Source organism: Xyrauchen texanus, chromosome 13 (assembly GCF_025860055.1).
Source record: "Xyrauchen texanus isolate HMW12.3.18 chromosome 13, RBS_HiC_50CHRs, whole genome shotgun sequence".
Taxonomy (NCBI): Eukaryota; Metazoa; Chordata; class Actinopteri; order Cypriniformes; family Catostomidae; genus Xyrauchen; species Xyrauchen texanus.
Window position 1 is genome coordinate 32,526,845 of NC_068288.1, and position 22,280 is coordinate 32,549,124.

At 38.0% G+C, this 22,280-nt stretch overlaps 1 protein-coding gene across 1 annotated transcript in view; it reads right to left on the bottom strand.

Moving 5' to 3' along the window:
• Positions 1 to 22,280, bottom strand: part of LOC127653930 (vitamin D3 receptor B-like) — a 32,287-nt gene continuing 10,007 nt past the window's right edge. Inside the window, exons 2-9 of the mRNA XM_052140795.1 lie at positions 16,994 to 17,138; positions 16,634 to 16,764; positions 11,583 to 11,767; positions 10,089 to 10,188; positions 7,461 to 7,647; positions 6,509 to 6,660; positions 5,681 to 5,797; positions 1 to 5,589 (exon numbers count right to left, since the gene is read on the bottom strand). Coding sequence (XP_051996755.1) covers positions 5,336 to 5,589; positions 5,681 to 5,797; positions 6,509 to 6,660; positions 7,461 to 7,647; positions 10,089 to 10,188; positions 11,583 to 11,767; positions 16,634 to 16,764; positions 16,994 to 17,136 — 1,269 coding nt within the window. The 5' untranslated portion in view covers positions 17,137 to 17,138 and the 3' untranslated portion in view covers positions 1 to 5,335. The remainder of the gene's footprint in view (positions 5,590 to 5,680; positions 5,798 to 6,508; positions 6,661 to 7,460; positions 7,648 to 10,088; positions 10,189 to 11,582; positions 11,768 to 16,633; positions 16,765 to 16,993; positions 17,139 to 22,280) is intronic.

Below are 22,280 nucleotides of genomic sequence, written 5' to 3' on the forward strand. Positions count from 1 at the left end.
TTATCATAGTCTTTTATTGATTTGTAAAACATTTGACCAATTACATGAAATCAGGAACATGAATTTACAATACTTTATGATGAAAAAATAAAAGAAATAAAGGCAATTTTTAACCATTGACTTTCATGAATGGTATTATTCAACTGGTTTTGTCTTTGTGAGCAGGCATTCTACAGTTAGCCTGTAAACAGCTAGCATTTGTATTACAGTTTTCTTTATGGTACCATTCACTCAGAGACAGAAGTGCTTCCATTTGGTGCCACAAACTTTCTATTGAACTCCTGTCCAATGGCACACAGACAGAAGAGAGGTAAAGAGCATGTCTCTATTCTCCATCTCGTACTTAAAGGAATGTTCCAGGTTAAAATCCAGTTAAGCTCAATAAACAGCATTTGTGGCATAATGTTGATTACAACAAACATGTATTTCGACTCATCCATCAGTTTCTTTAAAAAAAAGAAAGAAGCAAAAATCAAGGTTACAGTGAGGCACTTACAATGGAAGTGAATGGGGCCAATTTTTCACGAGTTTAAAAGCAGAAATGTGAAGCTTTTAATTTTAACAAAGCACTTACAATAATTCTTCTAGTAAAACTGGTGTTTTATTTGAGCTGTAAAGCTGTTTAAACCATTGTTTTTAAAACAAATGTAAACCATTACATTATCATGACAACGAAGTTGTAAAATTGGAAATAATTTTACACAGAAAGATTAGGAAGAGATTTTATAACACTAAAATCAAGTTAACATGCATATTGTTTAGGCTATACTTTTAAAACAGTGAGTATTTAATGCTTACGGATTGGCCCCCATTCACTTCCACTGTAAGTGCCTCAATTCTTTATTTATTTTTTTAAGAAAAGTAGGAGCAAGACTAAATACATTTTTGTAGTAGTCAAAATTATGCCACAAATGCTGTCGATTGAGCTTAACTTGTATTAAACCCGGAATATTCCTTTAAGGGTGAATCGGTCATCAAAATTCTCGCAAATCATCCGACTCTACATTTTAGGATTGAACTGGCTTGAGGTATTGACTGTGGAGTATATGTGTTTTTGTATGAGGTAACGTTCGAGCAAGTGTGATTTGTAGAGTTGATGACACAAAATAATAGCGATTTGACACAATATCACCATTAACAAACGAGAAAAGAGAGAGAAGGTCATGCTCGTTCATGTTCCATTTGTGTAATTATTTTTGCAAAGCAGCAAAATCCAACTGAGCAGTCAGCGTAAAGAGGGGGAAGGGGCCTGAGGAGTGCCAACCAATCCCAGCAGCAAATGAACACTGTCAATCATGGAAGTAACCACGCTTTAAACAGCTCTCAGCTTTCGTTTTGAATGCATATGTGTGTTTGTCTGTCTGTGTGAATATTTGAACATGTTGAAAAAGCCAAGGATACAAATACTGTACACAGAGATAATAATAGTTTAAAAACAACAACAAAAAAAATTATCTGATAAAACTGCTGTTAAGGCGTCTTTGTTGTTAAGTGAGATTTATATATGAGGTACTGGGTTGTCCATGTGAGCCACTGCACAGCAATAAATACAAACATGAATCATAAAAAAATACAAATCAAATGTGTCTGTTCCCCAGAGAGGTAGTTTGTTATGGTTACATTTTGGACTCGGAATAGAGACCAACATCATTTTCATCGTCGACTTACTTATCTCTCAACATCAAAATCATCATGCATAATGTATTTCTTGCAACTGTATACACATGACACGTTATCTTGGTTTGTCTGATCTATGTGTATGCTAAGTGCTGCAGGGATATCATTCTCAACTTTTCGACACTAAATCAGACCAAAACAAACAAATACATTGTGAATGATTACAAAATGCAGAAGACTGGAAGATTTCTTTGTTTTCCAGTTTAAAAATCGAGTCAACACCCTCATCCCACAAAGTACTGAGCAGCTTTGTATAGAGTGAAGGCAAGAGGACAACAATAGACAGCAACAAGAAAAAAGTGAAAGGAAAAATAAAGTATACATTAATCTGCGCTGGGCAGGAGGTTAGCATTCAACCGTCCGTTCCTATATTTTGCATACTTGCCTACTCATACGTACAACTCTCTGCACTGTGCCTTCACCTGTACTGATACCAGAATATCAAAACTAGACTACAAGAAAATATTTGAATCTTTTACACTGTCAAAGTAATACTCATAGAGATATATATTTATATTTAGCAAACCTTCCACATCATTCAATCTTAAGTGCCATGACTAAGTTATTTATTAGTTATAACAAATGTGTACTGAGGAAACGAGTACTTGCTCACTCTTTACCTCGCTCGGTTTCCTTCTCACACATTCACACACTACTCATCTAGGCAGGGCCAAATATGCAATGCCCAGTCATATATGAATATACTTGGTGTATAGATAAAATGCTATACATCGCCTCCTTCGCTTCATAAACACACAACCAGACACACACACTGCGCTCGCCCTACCGAGCGAACACAGATTCCAGGTAGTTAAATTTAGCTTACATGATCATTAAATCACCGACCCAGTTCAGACACCAAACTCGCACCTAAAGACAATCTTCATTAGCTATGATTAACTCTCATACCACAGAAAAGTTTATCTAATGACCCTGAGCCCTGACAGAGGAGAAGCTTCATACAAATCAGTCATGATTTAAAAAAAAAGAGTTTCCTGGAGAAACAGAGAATGAGATGCATAAAGTAGCAGATATGGCTCTGTTACTTTAGCTCTGTGATAGCCCTTGACGAAAGTCCCACAAATATCACAAAAACAGTGGAGAAACGGACACAAAACCCAATAATTTAGCACACTTAAAAAGCACAAGTTAGGTAACGCAAGATGCATACCTACGAACAGCTAAGGCCAAGCTAAGGCAGTCGTGTTTGGTTTAGAGGACACAGCACAGGCAGTGGCTAATGTGATTTTAATACTGTGTCCATAGACATGCATTAAATTCTATACCATGGCGACATGGTAATAGGTGTCACTAATTACTGCATTTAGATAATAACAACTAGCATACGAAAAGAATATGCTGAGTTGTGTTATGTTTTATGTAGCAGATTATGTTTTAAACAAACATCCTATGCCCACAAATAACGTAAATACCCAGGTATCACTGTAGTTACAGATGATAAACATTAAGATTGTAAATTATCAAGCACACTGTTATTAGAGACACCATATAGGGTCTTATTACCCAATCCTTGAGAATGTGGCAGATGGAACTGTTGGTGTGTAAACAAAAGTTATTGGGTGAATCTCATGAAACCTGTCAAGAACATGTCAGAGTCATATTTCACCCCAAATTCAAAAGAAAAAATATGATATTTTGTATAAAGAAAATGAAGCTTACATTTTTACTGTATATATATATATATATTATAATTTTTGTGCATTACAATTGGGTAAATAACTTTTTTTAGAGCAGTCAAATTAATTCAATATGATTCTCAACAATTGAAATATCAGCCACGAGCAAAATGCTGTCATTCTAAAAAATGCAAAACCCAGCTGAGGACTCGAGCGATAATTTTACACAAGATATATTCATATAAGTGTAGGAAATTGTTGCTGTTTTATCACTGAATTATAGCAGGTTAGTGTTTGTGTTTGCATTCTGTCTTTTGATGCCTTTTGAGAAATATAATATCTGTTTAGCTTATTTTGGTGAGGCGAGTAAAGAGCGCTGCAAATAAGTGTTATGAGTGACATCCATTCAAATTGATGGGATTCAAATATTAATATTAAGATTCAGATATTAAGATATTTACACATAGGTCTTATTTTTGGAATGTATTAACCATGAAAAAGTATGCGATACATTACAATTAAATATTTTAATCATATGACAGCACTAACTTTTTTCTTTTGATTTTGGGGTGAAATATGATCCGAACATTTTTTTGTTCACCCTATTATGGCTGTGTAACTAATACCTGTGTGAAACGTAATCATGGAAAAATGGGAAAGAAATAAATTAAGTGTAAAGAGCATTGAGCATTTTCTCAGCTCTGTTAAAAAATAATAATAATGTGTTGGCCAACAAAGGGTAAAACATATATAAAAGGATAAAAATGTGATTAAATCACAAAGTACATAAAAATAATAATAATAAAAACAAAAAACAAAGAGGAGGATTATCCAAGTGAAAATGAATGATGGAATGCAAGAATTGAGTAACACAGTAAAGAGGAAAGAGAAATAAGAAACTTTTAAGGAAATTCTGCTATAGGATTTACAAGATTTCATGATAAGATGAGTCCGCAACAATGTAAAGAACGGAGTTCTTTTTTACTCCGGTCAGTTTTTAAAAAGAATAAATGGTTTCATTTCCTATATTTCAATAACCACACAGTTTATCTATACATATTCATTACAATCAGCCAGGGCTGCAGGGTCTCCCTCTGCTATATTCTAAGCTGCGAGTGAGCTTATATCAATCTCTATTTACACAGATTCAAGAAGAATATAGATACTAAGTCTTATTTACAGCCTTGCGTGAGTGCTAATGCAGCACTGGCCACTTTGAACAGGCGTCACTTAATTGCCCAATCACAGCACAAGCAAATAACAGTAGAGAAGACAGCCATTGGGGTTTAGCAACCTATAAGAGCTTTGGAGGCAGAGGAGAGGGGAGTGATGCTGTCATTTGATTGGTTAAGTGGCTAAGCGAGGGGCGCGTTAGAGCTGTGTGCTTGCATTAATACGGTCAACCCTGTGCATTTAAAGGCAGGAGGTGAAGAGACAGGATATCAGCAGTAGTGGACAGCGCTTTGGGACCATGCAGAGGTTTAGAACAGGACCCACACACACACACACACACACACACACACACACACACACACACACACACACACACACATTCATTATGTAAATAAACTACACATGCAGTGTAATACTGTTGGCTATTGAGGATACAGTAAAATGTTACTGTATTTAGTTGCCACAGTGCAAAACACTATGACCATATTACATTCGTGTAAGAATGTCCTTACATAAACAAGAAAACTGAAAAATCTATGGCACGCTCTAGCCGATCTGTAAGTGATGAGGAAAACACACACACACACACACACACACACACACACACACACACACACACACACACACACACACACACACACACACACACACACACACACACACACACACACACACACACACACACACACACACACACACACACACACACACACACACACACACAATCAAGCACTTATAAACTTTGTCCTGGAAACTCTGTATGCATTTTAAGGTGATTGTCCATACATTCACTCTGCCTGCACCATGCCAGGTGACCCCCGTGTCTTGTCCCAACTCGGGTGCAATTGCTAGGTGACCTGCCCGCCAAACACTTCCAGAACCAGAGGTGTCAGCTGCATGCTGTGCTCGGGCTGGAAAGAGAGCGAGCGGTACTGCTTGGAGTGCTCTTCATTCAGGCTGCGCAGGTCCGCCAGCTTCTGAATCATCTTTGCGTATAGCAGATGACCCCCTGGGTGATTTGCGCGGATGTATGCCTGCAGAATCTCAGATAACCTGTCCTGCAACGCCTCAACACGCTCGTGGTCCTGCACCCCGGGTCGGTCTATAATCACACAAACACAGCCGAAATGAGATTCCTGTTTGCAAGTATGGGCATGTCTGCAAATTTCAGTGTATAGAGGGCAGACGCTGACCTGGAGAAAGCAGGCAGATGGCCATCAACATTACATGTTCTTCCTCATGTAGGCTGAGCTTCTTTAAGCCCACCTGAAACTTCACCAGTGGCTCCAACAGCTCCAAAGTGTGTCCAGCTGCACCGACACACACACAAAATCATGATGATTCAGATGTTCAACGATTTATTTCTTCTCACATAATTATATAATTTCAACTCAAATCAATATTTTATGACCATGTTTTTATTTATTTGGTTAGTAGTTGTGTAATAAGTAGGATAATGTACAGTCAGCTGGTTATCACAAAATAAATCCCTTCAGGGTGATACAAGACCCCTCCGCTTCACAATCTTGATCCTTATTCTGTGATAACAACTGGCTGACTGTACATTATCCCTTACTTAAAGCTGTACATAAAAGCAAAGTTTGCTGCTGTTCAAACGTATTCTAATGGATTATCATTTACACTACAAGCCCAATGTGGTCACATGCGTTTTCCATCGCTCTAGAATACCTCTGAATGTGGCTGAAATTGAAAAATCTCAAAACTTTTTGGTGTATTCAGTGCCGCCTTGTTTTAAACGGATCGCCCAAAACGCATCTTAATACCAGGTGTAAACGAAGCTAAACAGAGCAATGTTTTGATAGTGCTGCAAGCAGGTGTTCCAAACACTCCAACCGCTCTGCTTTGAAAATGTGCACTCTTCACTTTTACCGTGCTGTTCACCCACTGCTGACGTGATACAAATGTGATAAAACTTTCTCTGTGATATATGACTCACGCAGGCCTTGACATAGCAGTTGTGGAAACAATGCATGTCCTTGTACGCTTGAGTTTACGCGTACCTTTTGTAACGTCGTTGACGCAGTATTTAAAGTCTGGTCCTCCGCAGCTCCAGCTCATATCTTCTAGACTGAAAGACTGGTTGGACCTCAGCATGATCACTTCTATAGCACTAGACTTCAACAAAGCAATCTGATCTTCAGCTGTTAGCTCCCTGAAACACACAGATACACATAAACAGACACAAATACACATTAACGTTGGCTCACGCTGGATTCTGTGAATGGCAGATGTAGAGGGAGTGGGCGCATTCAGTTCTGATAACACAGCACTCCTATGGTTACCACAGCAACACACGGTCAGTGATGCATATGCATGTACACACATTCTGAGGGAGCTGGTAAATACATGGAATTACACACACAGAGGCAGGCTAGAAACATGTATTTAGAGTGACAGTATATAAGGTTAAACTTATTTTTATGTGCCTGAGGAAATTAAAAAGGCGTTTTGGGAAAAAGTTTGAACTTTCCACAAATTGGAACCTATTTGCCACTAGATGAAATAATGGATAGTACTCTTGGTCAAGCACTCACTAAATCTTTGTCTCGGGCCCTACGAATTTAACAACTTTCCCACACTTTCACAATTTCCATGATCTTTCCAGTTGTTTGTGATTCCTGGATAAATCTTTAAAAATAGTTTTAATTCAGATTGATTCACCAATGGAACATTCAGACCATTTTGTGGACCGGTTCATTAAAAAGAACATCACCGTGACTTGCAAGCAAGTTCTACTCTACACAAGGGTAATATCTTGTGGATGATCTAAAACATCTAGTTTTACAGCAGAGCATGACTACAAAAAGGTGTATTCGCTATAGAAATTTCCATTACTTTTCCAAGACTGGAAGACACGGTTTTAAAATTCCTTGATATTTTCAGAATTTCCATGACCGTGGGAAATCCGATCTAAGCGACTGCACTGACCTTGCTATGCACATTAAATACTACCTGAATCCAGGTATCATCTTGGCAAAGCCGATGACTTTCTGAATACTGTAGGAAACCAGGTCTGCCAGGTGAGGAAGCATGGAAAGTCCAGAGCCCTCATCCTCTTTTGAATCAGGACTGGAGCCCAAACCCTGCTCCTGATACATCACCAAGAGATTACTCAGATTCATCTTACGATCTCCTGACTCTACACATGTGGAGAGAGAGGGAGAGAGAGAAAGAAAGAAACAATGGTTAATGCATTGCTTGTTTCTCATCAACATTACAGATTGGGCCTCCAGTATTTTCTGAATGGTGACCGGAGCACTTAACAGTCTAAACAGATGCTGGCAAATCATAGGAAATGTGATCACTCTTTAAATGTAGTCATGTAGTCAATAAAAAAAAAAAGGATAGACTGTTATCAGCTTGGCCATAATGCTTTGATATTGGTTTCATACTTAAAAAATGTTGTGTTGGTCTCATTTGCTCTCATTTCATTGAATTATGTAAGGGTTGTGGCTATTTAAAACAGAATTATCTTTGCCTTTTAAATTCCATTTTAATTCCTGAATTCGAATTGAGGTAGAAAACAGGATACAGAATTGTAACTCAAAATGTAATTTAAGGAAGTAGAATTAAAACAGAATTAAATTCAAAGAAAATGATCAAATTGATGTAAATGTGGTTTTAAATAATAATAATAATAATTTGATTTTCAGTATGAATTACCCATAAATGTTTTAAATGATGGTGATGATATTATTAATAATTAATGTTTGAAATGCCACCTGTAAAAAATATTTTTTCATTTAGATACATTTCATTACATTATCTTTCATTTTATGGACCATGATGTCAGAACACTTAATTTCCAAATTTACCCAAAAGTCTTCAAAATGGAACCAAACAACATAAAGCATGCTTACAAACAAAAAATAATTTTTTTTTTACCAAGAATAAGGAACACAAGGATCAAGGTTGAAAAAAGAAAATTATATATCAGGGAATAAATAGCCATAATTAGTCAAAATCAATAATTTACACATTGCTGTAAAACATGCATTCAGGCTAATTCAAGTTTATTTTGTGTGACTGTTGAAACTATTGGAATTTCCTGTTATTCCAATTCAACATGCTGTGGGATGTGGTCAATAGAATTCAAAAGCAAACTCAAAATGAAACAATTCTTCAATTCTGAATTTTGCCCAATCATGTAGAATGCATTTATCAGCATTATATCAGCCATCATTCTTTTCAGATATTTGTTATTGCATCAGCCGTAGAGAAAATGTATATAAAAAAAATTATCGACCACTAGCAGAAATGTTTCAATTGGTAGATTTTCTGCTACACCATTTCCACCATGGTAGAAGATATATTTGTATAGCTATCAGAGCGCTGGACTGCTTTACGTGTTCCAAACAAGTCAAGGAGAACTAAAAAGGACCCCAGAAATAGTTTGGTCTTTTTTCTTGTTGATATGGATTGGATTTAAAAAATCTGAACCTCAAGCACACTATGTAAACTCTATAGGCAAAACCATACCACATAGCAATTTAATATAGAAATTATTTATTCCATTGAATTTCCAATCACTAGACATTTTCAAGAGCATAAACATGACATAAAACAGTTAACCTGTATTGGAATAGAAAAGGTAGTTACCGAAGGAGGGAATGTTGAGATAAAATTACTTCAAAAGATAAGTTTACTGGACGTAATGCTTGAGGTCTCCTTTAGGCCTTATTGAGGATTTCGATCTTTCCCCTTTCCTTTAAGCATTCTTGAATATGCTCTAGTCAAGCCCATTCTCTGAGGGAAAACTAAATATGTTTATACTTTTTATTTATGTACAGTTCATTTGCATTTAATTCTGAAAATAGAAATGTGTAGGTTGATTATGTGTTTCTAAATATGCTCTGGTCCATATATCCTTGGGAAAATATAATAGTTAATAATAGTTGGTTTTATGCCTAATATGATTGCATTGCAACTTTTTATTTATTTTTATTTTCTGCTTGATTATTGACATTGTTAAATTATTAATTAGGTGATTGTGCTTGTGTTCTAATTACATGTTACTGGAAGTCAATCCCCACACTAGGGAACAATCAGACTAAACTTATAAACTGTCTGAACTAGTTAACCAGATATATATTGAAGAATGTCTATGTTCCCTGACTTGTGAGAAATAAAATAAAATCACACACAGAAAAAAAAACATTGGATATTCACACCCTAAACTTGTAGAGTGCAGTGATTCTATCTTTTTTCATTAAATTTCCATAAAAAGTAAAACTTTATTATGATACCACCCACCCCGGTGAAACAAAATAAAGTCAACAACTTGCTGCTTTCAGGATGAGTTATATGTGTGTTTACATGTAAACGGGTGTGTGCATGTGAATAGTCGGTTTGTCATCAGAATGGCTCTCCTGTGACGTCAGGCATGGTGAGATGGATGGAGCCTGCTGTGCAGATAAGACACACAAGCCCCAAGTACACACACACACACACATGCCCACCCCCGCGCCTCACACTGGGCTGAAAAACATTTCTCAGAATAAACTTTACGGGTGATTCACGAACAGACGAGGTTAACTGTGTGGATGCGTATGCACATCTATATCTGTGTGTGTGTATCACCTGGAGAGTGGCTAAAGGAGTCTGAGGAGGCATCTGACAGTGAATGAAGAGATGCTGCACGACTGGCACTACGTGTAACTGGACCCTCTCTAACTGGAGGCTGCAACGCAACACAACACAACACATACACACACACACACACACACAAATACGGTACAAGAATTAGCAATGTAAGAATGTCTAAGAAAGACGAGACATCAAAGAAACGCCAAAAGTTTGTAATAATGTACATATTTTGCTCTTATGGAAAGAAATTGGTACTTTTATTCACCAAAGTGGCATTCGACTGATCACAATGTATAGTCAGGACATTAATAACTTGAAAAATTACTATTACAATTTAAACTACTTCAAAGGTTTCTCATAAAAAAATCCCCACATGCAGCAATGACAGCTTTGTAGAATCCTTGGCATTTGAGCTGTCAGTTTGTCCAGATACTCGGGTGACATTTCACCCCACACTTCCTGTAGCACTTGCTATAGATGTGGCTGTCTTGTCAGGCACTTCTCACACACCTTAGAGTCTAGCTGATCCCACAAAAGCTCAATGGGGTTAAGATCCATAACACTCTTTTCCAATTATCTCTTGTCCAATGTCTGTTTCTTTGCCCACTCTAACATTTTCTTTTTGTTTTCTGTTTCAATAGTGGCTTTTTCTTTGCAATTCTTCCCATAAGACCTGCACCCCTGATTCTTCTCTTTACTGTTGTACATGAAACTGATGTTGAGTGGGTAGAAATCAATGAAGCTACTAGAGAATCTGATGTACTAATCCTCGTGTTTAGTTGTATCTGGGCCTTCCACATCTCTTTCTGTCCTTGTTAGAGCCAGTTGTCCTTTGTCATTGAAGACTGTATTGTACATCTTTGTATGAAATCTTCTGTTTTTGGCAATTTCAAGCATTGTATGGCCTTTATTCCTCAAAACAATGATTGACTGACAAGCTTCTAGAGAATACGGTTACTTTTTTTGCCATTTTGACCTAATATTGACCTTAAGACATGCCAGTCTATTGTGGCAACTCAAAAACTAACAAAGACAATGTTAAGCTTAATTTAATTAACCAAATTCAACTGTGTTTGATACATGGCAAGTGCTTTTCTAGTACCAATTTAGCATGATACCTCAAGGATAAGGTGCCTGTCTAGATTTGATCAAAAATTACTTTTTTCAAATAGTGATGCTGCTGTTTTTTTACATCAGTGATGTCCTGACTATACTTTGTATACACTTTGAATTAAAGTACCAATTTCAGCAAAATATGTAAATTTTTCCAAACTTTTTGCAGCAATTGTAGGTGACGTGTGAAATTTCTGCGCCACTAGCGTTGTTGACAACACTACTAGGGGCTTACTTATAGTTGTCTCTGCATATTGAGCTGGGACAGGAAAATGTTTTAACATCAATAAAATTGCACACTTTACCTTTAAAACCAAATGTATAAAATGAAAAGAGGATAGAATAGAATAGAGAAAAATCTGATTAGATATTTACTCTGAAGCGTGAGAAATCAGAGTAGGAATCGTCATAGGTTTTATGATGGGCCTCCACCAGCATGTCGATGATGTTGCGCTGCTCCTCTGTGAGACGGGGCTTCTGTGCCTCCTTCTGTGCCTCCTCGTCCTTTCTCCTCTGGATCAGCTCCTTCTTCCTCTGAACTTCTTCATCTGTCAGAATAACTGAAAGAGAGACAGTATATTACAATTGAAAGTGAGCATCACTCTGCCCTACTCACTCTGGACGATTCACAACATTACCATCTCATACGTGTCTGGTTGTTAACACTATCGCAGAGATTTTTTCAGGGAGTCTTAGACATATTTAATAACATTTTAGTACAGGTAAAATAAATGTACATAATATATGAGGTAAAATGACAAAAAGTATTACAAGTTAATTTTCTTTTATGCGATAAGGCGTTTTGTACTCTTATTATTCATCATATTTTTAGATCAGTGTTTCCCAATCCTGGTCCTTGAGTATCCTAGTAGTCCTCAACACTAGACATTTTGGATGCCTGTTATCTCTTTTGTGAAAACAAGAACAAACACTTTTTGGTGGGGTTTTCTTTCCAAAAATAGTCAAATCTATTGGATAATTTCCAGACAGAAATGAATGGGATTTATTTTATTTATTTTGCCCCATGCTAAACCCCCACTCTTTATTTATATTTTAAGGTGCACTCAATACGTTTTTGTTTGTGTCATCTTGGCCTTACAGTGACACCTAGTGGTGTGGCATCATTCAAAATCAATAGTTTTCAGTTACATATGCCATTGTAGAAATTCACTATTCACAATCAGCCATGATTCATTTTATCCAAGTGTGAAAAAGTGTCCAATAACAAGATGGTTACTGAGATTAAGCTAGTAGTATTCAGCTGGTCATGTGATTCTAAAATGGCAGCCCCCTGAGGGTGCCCCTCCCCCATGTAGAATAAAACAGATTTTTATAAAGTTACTGATATGACTAGAGTCCTCATCTCATTTGAGCGTTACAAAATTACAATTCATTTCTTTAGGAGTAAAACTTTTTTAATAGGGAAAAAAAATACTGAGTGCATCTTTAACATTTATTATTTATTAACATTCTCTGCACCTTGCCCAATACTTGAAAACTGTTGCACTATACGAAGACTGTCAATTTATATTGACATGAACCTTGAAGACATAAAATTCATATTTATAGCTATTATGGTTGAAGTGTACAGAGCCCCTTAGGGTGCTTTCTCACTTGTTTGATTGCTTGGACCGATTCAGAGTTTGTTTCCTCCCCTTTCCCCCGCTGGTCTCAGTTCGCATCATATTATTTGGATTCGATGTCCAACTGCTTCATCAAAGTGAGTACAAGCGGCAGCTGTTTACCACTCTAACTTGGTAACAACTCAAGACTTTCGCTGTGTTATTAAAGTATTCATCTCTTTGAATTTACCACCAAAAATGTACATGTACAAAATTACAATCGTTTTTGTCTACCATGGATACACTGTATGTGCAATGATGAGATGATTGTTAGCGCTTGTCTGCTGCGAGCCCTCGGATGCATGCAAGAAATGTGAAGAATGTGTGCTGCACTCTGAAGGCCATTTAACTGAAGACAAGGAGGTATGATAAAAGCATTATATCATAATTAGGGCTGTCGATTTAACGCGGTAATAACGTGCAATTCATTTTTCAAAAAATAACGTGTTAAAAAAAATTTACGCATTTAATCACAATGCTTTTCTGAGAGATTCAAGCTTGTAGTACCACCTGTTTACTCCGGAGGGCAGTAAGTGAAATTTCAGCTGTGTGAGCAACGCGCAGTTTATACAGTGAACAAAACATTAAACTCTTCAGCGGACACACAACATAAACGTGCGAACCAAGGGATCTCAAGATGTGTTTAAAGATTGAGTATTAAACTATATTTAACTTGACACAGTGACCTAAAAATGTTACTTTTGTGACGCAACACACCCGAGACACGACACAAGCAGGTCTGATGCAGGTCGTATGGTCTTTACCTCACAAATATTTAATTACCAACGAGGTTAAGGATGTGTCCTTTTAACTGTTACACCGTTTTTCCCAGGCAATCTTTATTTAAGAAACATGCTCCCTGAAATAGATCCACTTTGCTCCTTCTGTAATGCTGTAGATGAATCTGCCGCTCACCTTTTTTGGGAATGTGTCCACAATGTAGTATTTTGGAGAAAATTTAGTTTGTTTGTACGTACCTCTATTTTAACTAGTTATTCTTTGCTTTATAAAGACGTTTTATTTGGTTTTCACAGTTTTGATAACTTAAGTTAATATTTTCTGATTAATCTGTTTGTTTTTCTTGCCAAGTTTTTTTTACACATAAGTGTAAATTTATGTCTATAAAGCCCCTATTTGCACTTTTTTGTAAAGACTTAAAATATTATTTAAATACTCTTTGTACCTCCAACAACTCCAAAGCATTGAAAACCATTGCACTATGTAATGAATATAATGTCTTGGCATTATTGTAAAATATATCTGTAGTATTGTGTACTATGTATACCCCTGGCTTGTTTCTAAAAAAAATATATATATATATATCTGACACAGGTGTAAATTGAGGGGTCCTTAAACAAGTCCTCATAATAATTCTCGAACTGATTGATAAATTAACTTGTGAAATGGATTGCTGTGAACTGTATGCCAATGATTGACTTATGATCAATAATATGGTAGTAAACAATACATTGTATTCTAAAGACGCTTTTTGTACCGTCTTATCAATGATTAACTCTTCAGCTACAAGAATGTAATGTTTTTTAATTATCTGAATTTTTTTTTATTTTTTATATATATAATTTTTTTTTATATTTTAAGATAACTATGTATAATTATTTCATCATTATATATTGAATTATTGTTATATGAGGGGCTTTCTCAGCAAATATTTGTATATGCGATTAATTAATCGGGACACCATGTAATTAATTCAATTAAAATTTGTAATCGATTGACAGCTCTAATCATAATTATTGCAACCGGGAGCCTGCAAAGATGTGAATTATACGTCATCACAAGTGGTTCACTTCTGCAGTTTGGTACAGTTGCGTTAGTATCAGCAGAAAACCGTACAGGAGTTTACATGGACCGTACTCCAGACAACTTTTCAAGCGGACTCAGGTGTGGTTTGTTCGGAAAACAGCATTCACATCATCCAAACTAACTGAACTTTGATGTCAATTGAACCCGGGTGTGCACTTAAAGGCCTCAATATACTTCCGGGGAAGTTCCTTTTTGTTCTTTGTTCATGGGTAAAGCAACGGTATGCCGTTTCTGTACATTCAGACACCTGCTACATCAATGTGGGAGGCTTTTAGAACTACATTTAAATACATGTAAACGCTATGACGCTACATGTAAAACATTAACCAATGTGTTAAACTAAAATGCATTATTAATTTAATTATTAATAATTATTAACTTAATGCCTCTATGAGTAGGCTTCACATGAGGTCAGTAAAAGAAGCCATTTTAATCACTCGATTATTATTTAAAGTATATACTGTAAATAACAATATACTGTATATGCAGTAGAACATTTTTAATTTGTCTTGTTTATATTTTGAATTCAAGCCGCTAATGTGGCCATTATATGCACCGGTTACACTGTTATTGTGATTTATAACACTGATACAATTGCAAAGATAAGTGTATAAAAGTTTTCAATTTCAGAATAAAGACAAAAGAATAATCTTACTTTACACAGATGTGTAAATAGCTTTCGCTGCAGATGGCTCGAGTGAATGGACACTTGAGAGTTTTTGAGAAGATTTGATTCCTTTATTAGACTAATTAAACAAACATTAAATTGCATGAAATGGTCTTAGAAAATGTCTCTTTAAGTTGGAGGACTTGGTTGCTAATAACTCTACAAGCAAATGTGTTCATGTTGACTCATTTTGACTTGCTGTCTGCATCAAAGTAGGTGGAGCTCTAGGTCACACCTAACGATGACGTGGACCAATGGCAGTAAGAAGGTGTTTTGCTGTCGAATATAACTTTTCCTAAAAGTCTGCCCTAGTGAGCTGTTACGAACCACCAAAATGAACGCAAAACCTTACATTTCGTAGGAAGTATATCGAGCACTTTAGAGGACAGGGTGAGAATTTATTTTCTGAAATATTTTTGCCTTTCCTCACAATAGATTTGAAATCAATCACAATAGCTTTATTGATTCCATAAAAAAAAGTTAATCATGGTTTTCCTACAGTATCTATAGTCTAAATATAGTATTATTTAAAACCATAACCACAAAATGTACCATTGTTTTAACAACCGTAACCATATTTTAAAGATGATACTTGTAGTAAAATCATAGTAATCTTACAGGAAAATCAAAACTATGGTAATAACAATAATTCTTGGTTTTTAACTTAAGTAAAGTCATGGTAGATTTTGTGGTTACCACTGTTGAACTATGGTTACTGCAGTAAAACCATGCTTATTTTCATAATAAAGCTATTGTGAGGGAACCCCAAACGTATTGCTAGGGAATGCAAAACTTTTTGTGAGGAAATGAAAAAAAAAAATATATATATATGTTGTGGCCAATAATAAGTTGGCGTAAAATATTGTGTATTGTGTCTTTTTCATTGAAAATGCGGTTCCCAGTGCATTTAAAAAACATAACACTATCTAAAGAATATTTCCCTTCTAATGGTCTTTTGGTAAACAAGAGCAATTCAATGTTTTAAAAATCCCAGGTAAGGTCAAGTTATCTTTGGTTTCGAAATGAATTGCAAGGAATTGCCATCCCCTCTTCACTTCACTAACGGCCTTGCAGAAGGGACCTTGATGAAGGGATCACATTACTCACATTTGTTTGAAACACTATGAATGGCATTTCCTTCCCGCAATCAAAAGCATACAAATTAAATACTGAATTCATTGCTACACTTATCCAGGATAAAATAAAATTGAAATTAAAATTACGGCAAATAAAGAGTGATACATAGTAATGCAGAATATCTTGGCTCACACTGATCAGTGGTGTGAGATAAGTTATTTTAGCTACTAACTCACACTCTTTCATCATGCCAATATCCAGGCAACGCTTGAGTCTGCAGGCCTGGCAGTGCCGACGGTTATCTTTAGTGATGGTGCAGCTGCCATTAAATGGACAGGTAAAACTGGCCTTCCGCTTCATACTGCGCCTAATGAACGAACACACACACACACACACACACACACACACACACACACACACACACACACACACACACACACACACACACACACACACAGAGCACAGGAACTATAAATAATCTGACAGTATCTCACTGGTCACAAATATTGTGTTAATATTTTTCATAATGAACATCTGTGCAAACATGAGAATACCAAATTGGAAAAGAGAAAGTGTGCGTACACATGTGCATGTACCTGAAGAAGCCTTTGCAGCCCTCACAGGTCATCGCATTAAAATGAAAGCCAGTGGCTTTGTCTCCACACACACCACAGATCCGTGGAACATTGCGGTCAAACTCATCTGGCACATCAGTGGATGTACTAACAGCTGACTCCATCGCTATAGGAGACGGAAGATGAGGAGAGACAGAGAGAGAGACAGATTGTGTCATATATACAGAGATGTGCATTTGTAGGGACCAATGACAGGAGAAGAAAAACAACAGACTGCAAAGCAGAAATAAAAGGAAATTCCCTATTACTACTTTGACTGACAGCATAACAAAACCACAAATCATACCTGACTTTCCTTTGCAAGTGTTGAATAATTAACAATCCTTTAATAGAATAGTAAATCATTCTGATTAAAGCCATGAGGCAAAGTAACACAAATAGGGGGTGGGGGACAGTTCTTTATGTAAGCATCACTAATGTATGCGCATCGATAAAGAGCGTCCGAGATAGAGGAGAATATTAATTAGCTATCAGTGCTTCACCACTGAGGAAGGGCCGCACAGCTCCGAGAGAGAAACAGGCAGGGCTTGAGTGCTAGTAGGTGACCATCCAAATCACATCAAACAGCTGTTAGCATCAATATCTCATTAAATCTATCAGAATGTTTTTGAGTATTTATTACAAAAATTACAACAAGGTATGTAATAACAGCAAACACCAGGGTTGTTGACTCCTTTAAGGTAATTCGAGGTGATTACAAATTAGAAATCCTTGAAAAATCTAGTGTAAAACACACATATCAAGTTCGTTGAATTTTATATTTGTGCCCATGTTGGTTACACACAATCTTGAAAAATATCCATAGAATTTTCTAAAACAAACAAATAATAATAATAATAATAATAATAATAATAATAATAATAAAGCTGATTAATGAAAAATTTATGTCAAGTGGTCTAATCATCAAGTAAAAGCTACAAAAACACTTTTCGTTAATTAGGAAAAGTTTTCAAACATATTTGTCGAGGTACTTTATACATTTTTTAGTAAAAACAATTAAAAGGTTGTCATAGGGTTAGTTCATTTGACCTGAAATACAGTATATTTAAAATCACTATAGCCCCTCTGAACGCTCCAATAAGGAACAGCGGCCATGCTGGAATTAGTCATAGGGTCACGATGCCACATCAACTCACACAGCTAAATGTATCAGCTGATAAGATTATTGTGACAATAAATTTTTATGAAGAAACTGATGAGCCTGATGACAAGAAAATAGCACACGAATAACCCCTTCACTATACAATATGTGGTTAGCAATAAAGTTAAACAAAGATGAACCAAAAACATTTCATTCTACGTGAATGGGCTTGCTAAAGGGACATCACGACATTGCATGCAAAAATAGGAAAAGCACAAACTAAATAAACACACCTCAGCACAGAGTGATATCATGCTCTCCCCGTTTTCACTATTTAGAGTTACAAGGAAATTCCATCTTTTTTGCACTCTTTAGAATAAAAATACAATTTTCATCTGGAATATATGCTGAAAACTTCATATAGCACGAGTTACCCTATGGAAATACCAGTTCAGTTAATACACAAACACGCACAAAGACATGACCTCTCTGAAAGTTCGAAAAATAACCACACACAGAAAAACTTCACAAAAACACTTCTCCACATAATGACGCATTTATCTAAATTAGGCTGTTCATTTATTCATCTATTCAAATGTGAGAAATATTTGGAGACCCATTTTCCTGAAAATTTCGTTGGCAGTCAGCCATAAACATGGCACTACTTATGCGCATATTTCTGAATGTAACCTGAAGATGGACTTTGTTTTTTGATGGATTGGGGGTAATTAATTCATATTACGTTATGCCCTTCTTTCATAATCCATCAAATCATTGCCAAAAGACTGTGGTTAAAAAAACTGTTAATAATTTTAGGGCCACTGAATGTACATTATCTTGTCAAATACATGCACTTAATAGGTAGTGTAGTGAGAAAGTCATTTAGTTTGGTTATTTTGGATCGTGCCTGATTTATCAACAGCCGGTAAAAAAAAGTATTTTAAATAATAAAGTAGACTTAGTGAAGTGAGCTGTAGCTGTGACTGATTAGGCTTTCTATACAATATAGTCTGCATCAATTAATATTTGAGCAATACTCTACATTACACTGAATAAACTAAAATGTCGTTGACATTTTAGGAAGAACAAAACAAGTTTAACACAAAGACCACTATTAGAAATCTCTGGATATTCTATTTAATAATACATTTACCAATAAACAAAACATGAGTATAAGGCTGAATGTGTCACAAAAGTGAATTCCAAAAAGGTACACCAAATGTTCAGTTGGTAATTGTTAGATACGGTGTTCCCACTCTTTTTGACCAATGATTTCCCATTACCTTTCCAGTCGTTAGTGATTAATAGTGATGCACTGATGTCTCGTATCAATAATATGATAATAATCTGTATCGGCTGATGGAGGGAACGAGACATTGTCTCAATATAGTGACACTAGGGGTTGCTCTTGACAGCCCCGAAACACCTAAATCTTTGAGAAAAGGCCAATGGGAATTGGCGAGTGGAATTTGCATGCCACAACCCTGGAAATACGGGTATAAAAGGAGAAGGAATGCCTCTCATTCAGGTTTTGTGCTGAGGAGCCAGGACAAGGTCCCAGTTCAGTGGCCCAGCAGGACCACGGAGAGGCCCCATGAGGGAAAGAGGCACAGCCTATGAGGGTTCAGCCTCTTGATGCCTCACAGGAACCTGATGATCAGGCTGTGCTTACCAAGGGACTTACCCTCAACTACGTCATAGTGCGCTGCTATAGCATCTACGTACACCTTCAGGATGGAGGGGGACAGCTTCTTCTGCAGGAAGGAAAGCTTTGACCCGACTGCGCATCTCTGGGGGTCTTCGCTACTGGAAGAACACCACTTAACGAACACACACCACTTCAGGGATTACAGCTGCCTTGTAGAAGGAGCCCTTGTCTGAGTGATCATGTTTACCACTGGTAGACCACTTAAGTGTTCCGCGTCCCATCCAGGGACCAGACGTGAAGGTTCCAGAGGTCTGGGCGTGGGTGCCAGATAGTGCCAGGGAGGTGCTGTCGCGAGGACTGTGAGGTCCGAGAACCAAGTCTGAGTGGGCCAATACGGCGTCACAAGGGTGGCTTGTTCCTAGTCCTCCCTGACCTTGCAAGTAGGCTCACTGGGGGGAACGCGTATTTGCGCAGCCCAGCTGTGTGCCAGCACATCTCTGCCGAGGGGGGCTCCCCACATTGCATACCAGAGCGGGTAGTGGGAGGATTCCCAGGAAGCAAACAGTTCTACCTGTGCTTTGCCGAATCGACTCCAAATCAGCTGGACCACCTGGGGATGGAATCTCCGCTGAGCATCGCATGCCACGACAGCGCGTCCGCTGTGGCGTTGAGGCTGCCCTGGATGTGAATGGCCCGCAACGACCTCAGCTGCTGCTGACTCCAGAGGATGAGATGGCGGGCGAGTTGTGACATGCAAGGAGAACGTACGCCACCTTGGAGATTTATATAAGCTACTTTCGCTGTGTTGTCGGAACGGACCAACACGTGTTTGCCCCGGATCAACGGCAATAGCCTCCGCAGGGCGAGCAGTACAGCCAGCAACTCTAGGCAGTTGATGTGCCGTGGTACTGTCCAGGAACCAGTGGCTGCATGCCCGTTGCGCATGGCGCCCCAGCCCAACTTGGAGGCATCTGTGGTGAACACGACTCATCTGGACACTTGCTATAGGAGAACTCCTGCCTGTAGAAAAGGTCTGTCCAAGGGCTGAATAAGTGGCAGCAGAGGGGTGTGCGGCGCCATGCCATCTTGGGACTCGAGTCTAAAGCCAGTGCTGAAGCGCTCTCATATGCATCAACCCGAGAGGGATAATCACCGCAGGAGATGCCATATGCCTCAGGAGCCTCTGAAAATGTTTCGGTGGAACCACTGTCCTCCGCCTGAATGAGTTCAGGCAGTTCAGCACTGACTGCGCGGGCTCTCTTGTGAGGTGCGCAATCATCGACACCGAGTCTAACTCCGTGCCGAGAAAAGAGATGCTCTGAACTAGGGAGAGCTTGCTTTTTTCCCAGTTGACCCGAAGCCCTAGACGGCTGAGGTGCGTGAGCACCAGGTCAATGTGTGCGCACAGCCACTCTCAAGAGTGTGCTAGAATCAGAAAGTCATTGAGGTAGTGGAGTATGCGGACGCCTACTTCCCTTAATGCGGCAAGAGCTGCCTCTGTGACTTTCGTGAAGACACGAGGGGACAGGGACTGGCCGAGGGGAGGACCTTGTACTGATACACCCGACCGTCTGAAGCAAATCGTAGGAAGGGTCTGGTAAATCCGAGACTTCATAGTACACATCCTTCAGGTCTACCGCCACAAACCAATCTTGAAGCTGGACGCACGTCAAAATGTGTTCCTGCTTCAGCATCTTGAACGGGAGTCTGTGTAAGGCCCGGTTCAAAACACGCAGGTCCAAGATTGGCTGAAACCCAAGGGCTGTAGAACCATTTCCTTATCTTGGCTGGAGGGACAGGCTCTATCGCGCCCTTGCAAAGAAGGGTCACGATCTCCAAACGCAGGCTGATGGCGTTCTCGCCCTGCACTGAAGTGAAGTGCACGCCGCTGAACTGAGGCGGGCACCTGGCGAACTGAATCGCATAGCCAAGTCGGAACAGTTTCATCGCTTGAACGGTTCCATCTAGCAGGTATACATTTCAAAGATCCACAATAGGCCTTGACGTTATGCAAATGCTCTGAAAAACAGGGGTACAGCGCAATGTGTATTTAACCTGGAAGTCGCATGCAACACAAAGCCGAGAAGCAGAAAATCACATTCCATCATAAAATACAATAAAAGAGGTTAAAATATGCATACTACAGCCAAGCTTTTACTGATCTCATGTGGATATTTGAGCGTGACTCTTACTCCTTTTACACCGAAATGCATAAGTAATGAAGTCCTAGTGTGAATATTAATCTGCAAAAGACTGCAATCTTAGTCTGTATGAGCTGCAGCTTTAAATGAATGCGTGAAGCTGACCACTCATCCACAGAAAATTCAACAGACATTGAGAATCATTTGCCTCATTGTACGAGTTGGCAAAGCAGACCACTCATCCACTGTCAAGCGTGCAGCATCTATATATCGACTATATATTATCTAAAATTACAATCAGTGCATTTGCGCATTACGGATCACACTGGGCCATGTAGTAAACTGTTTATCTGGAAAAGTGAAGCTTTTGTCAAAAAC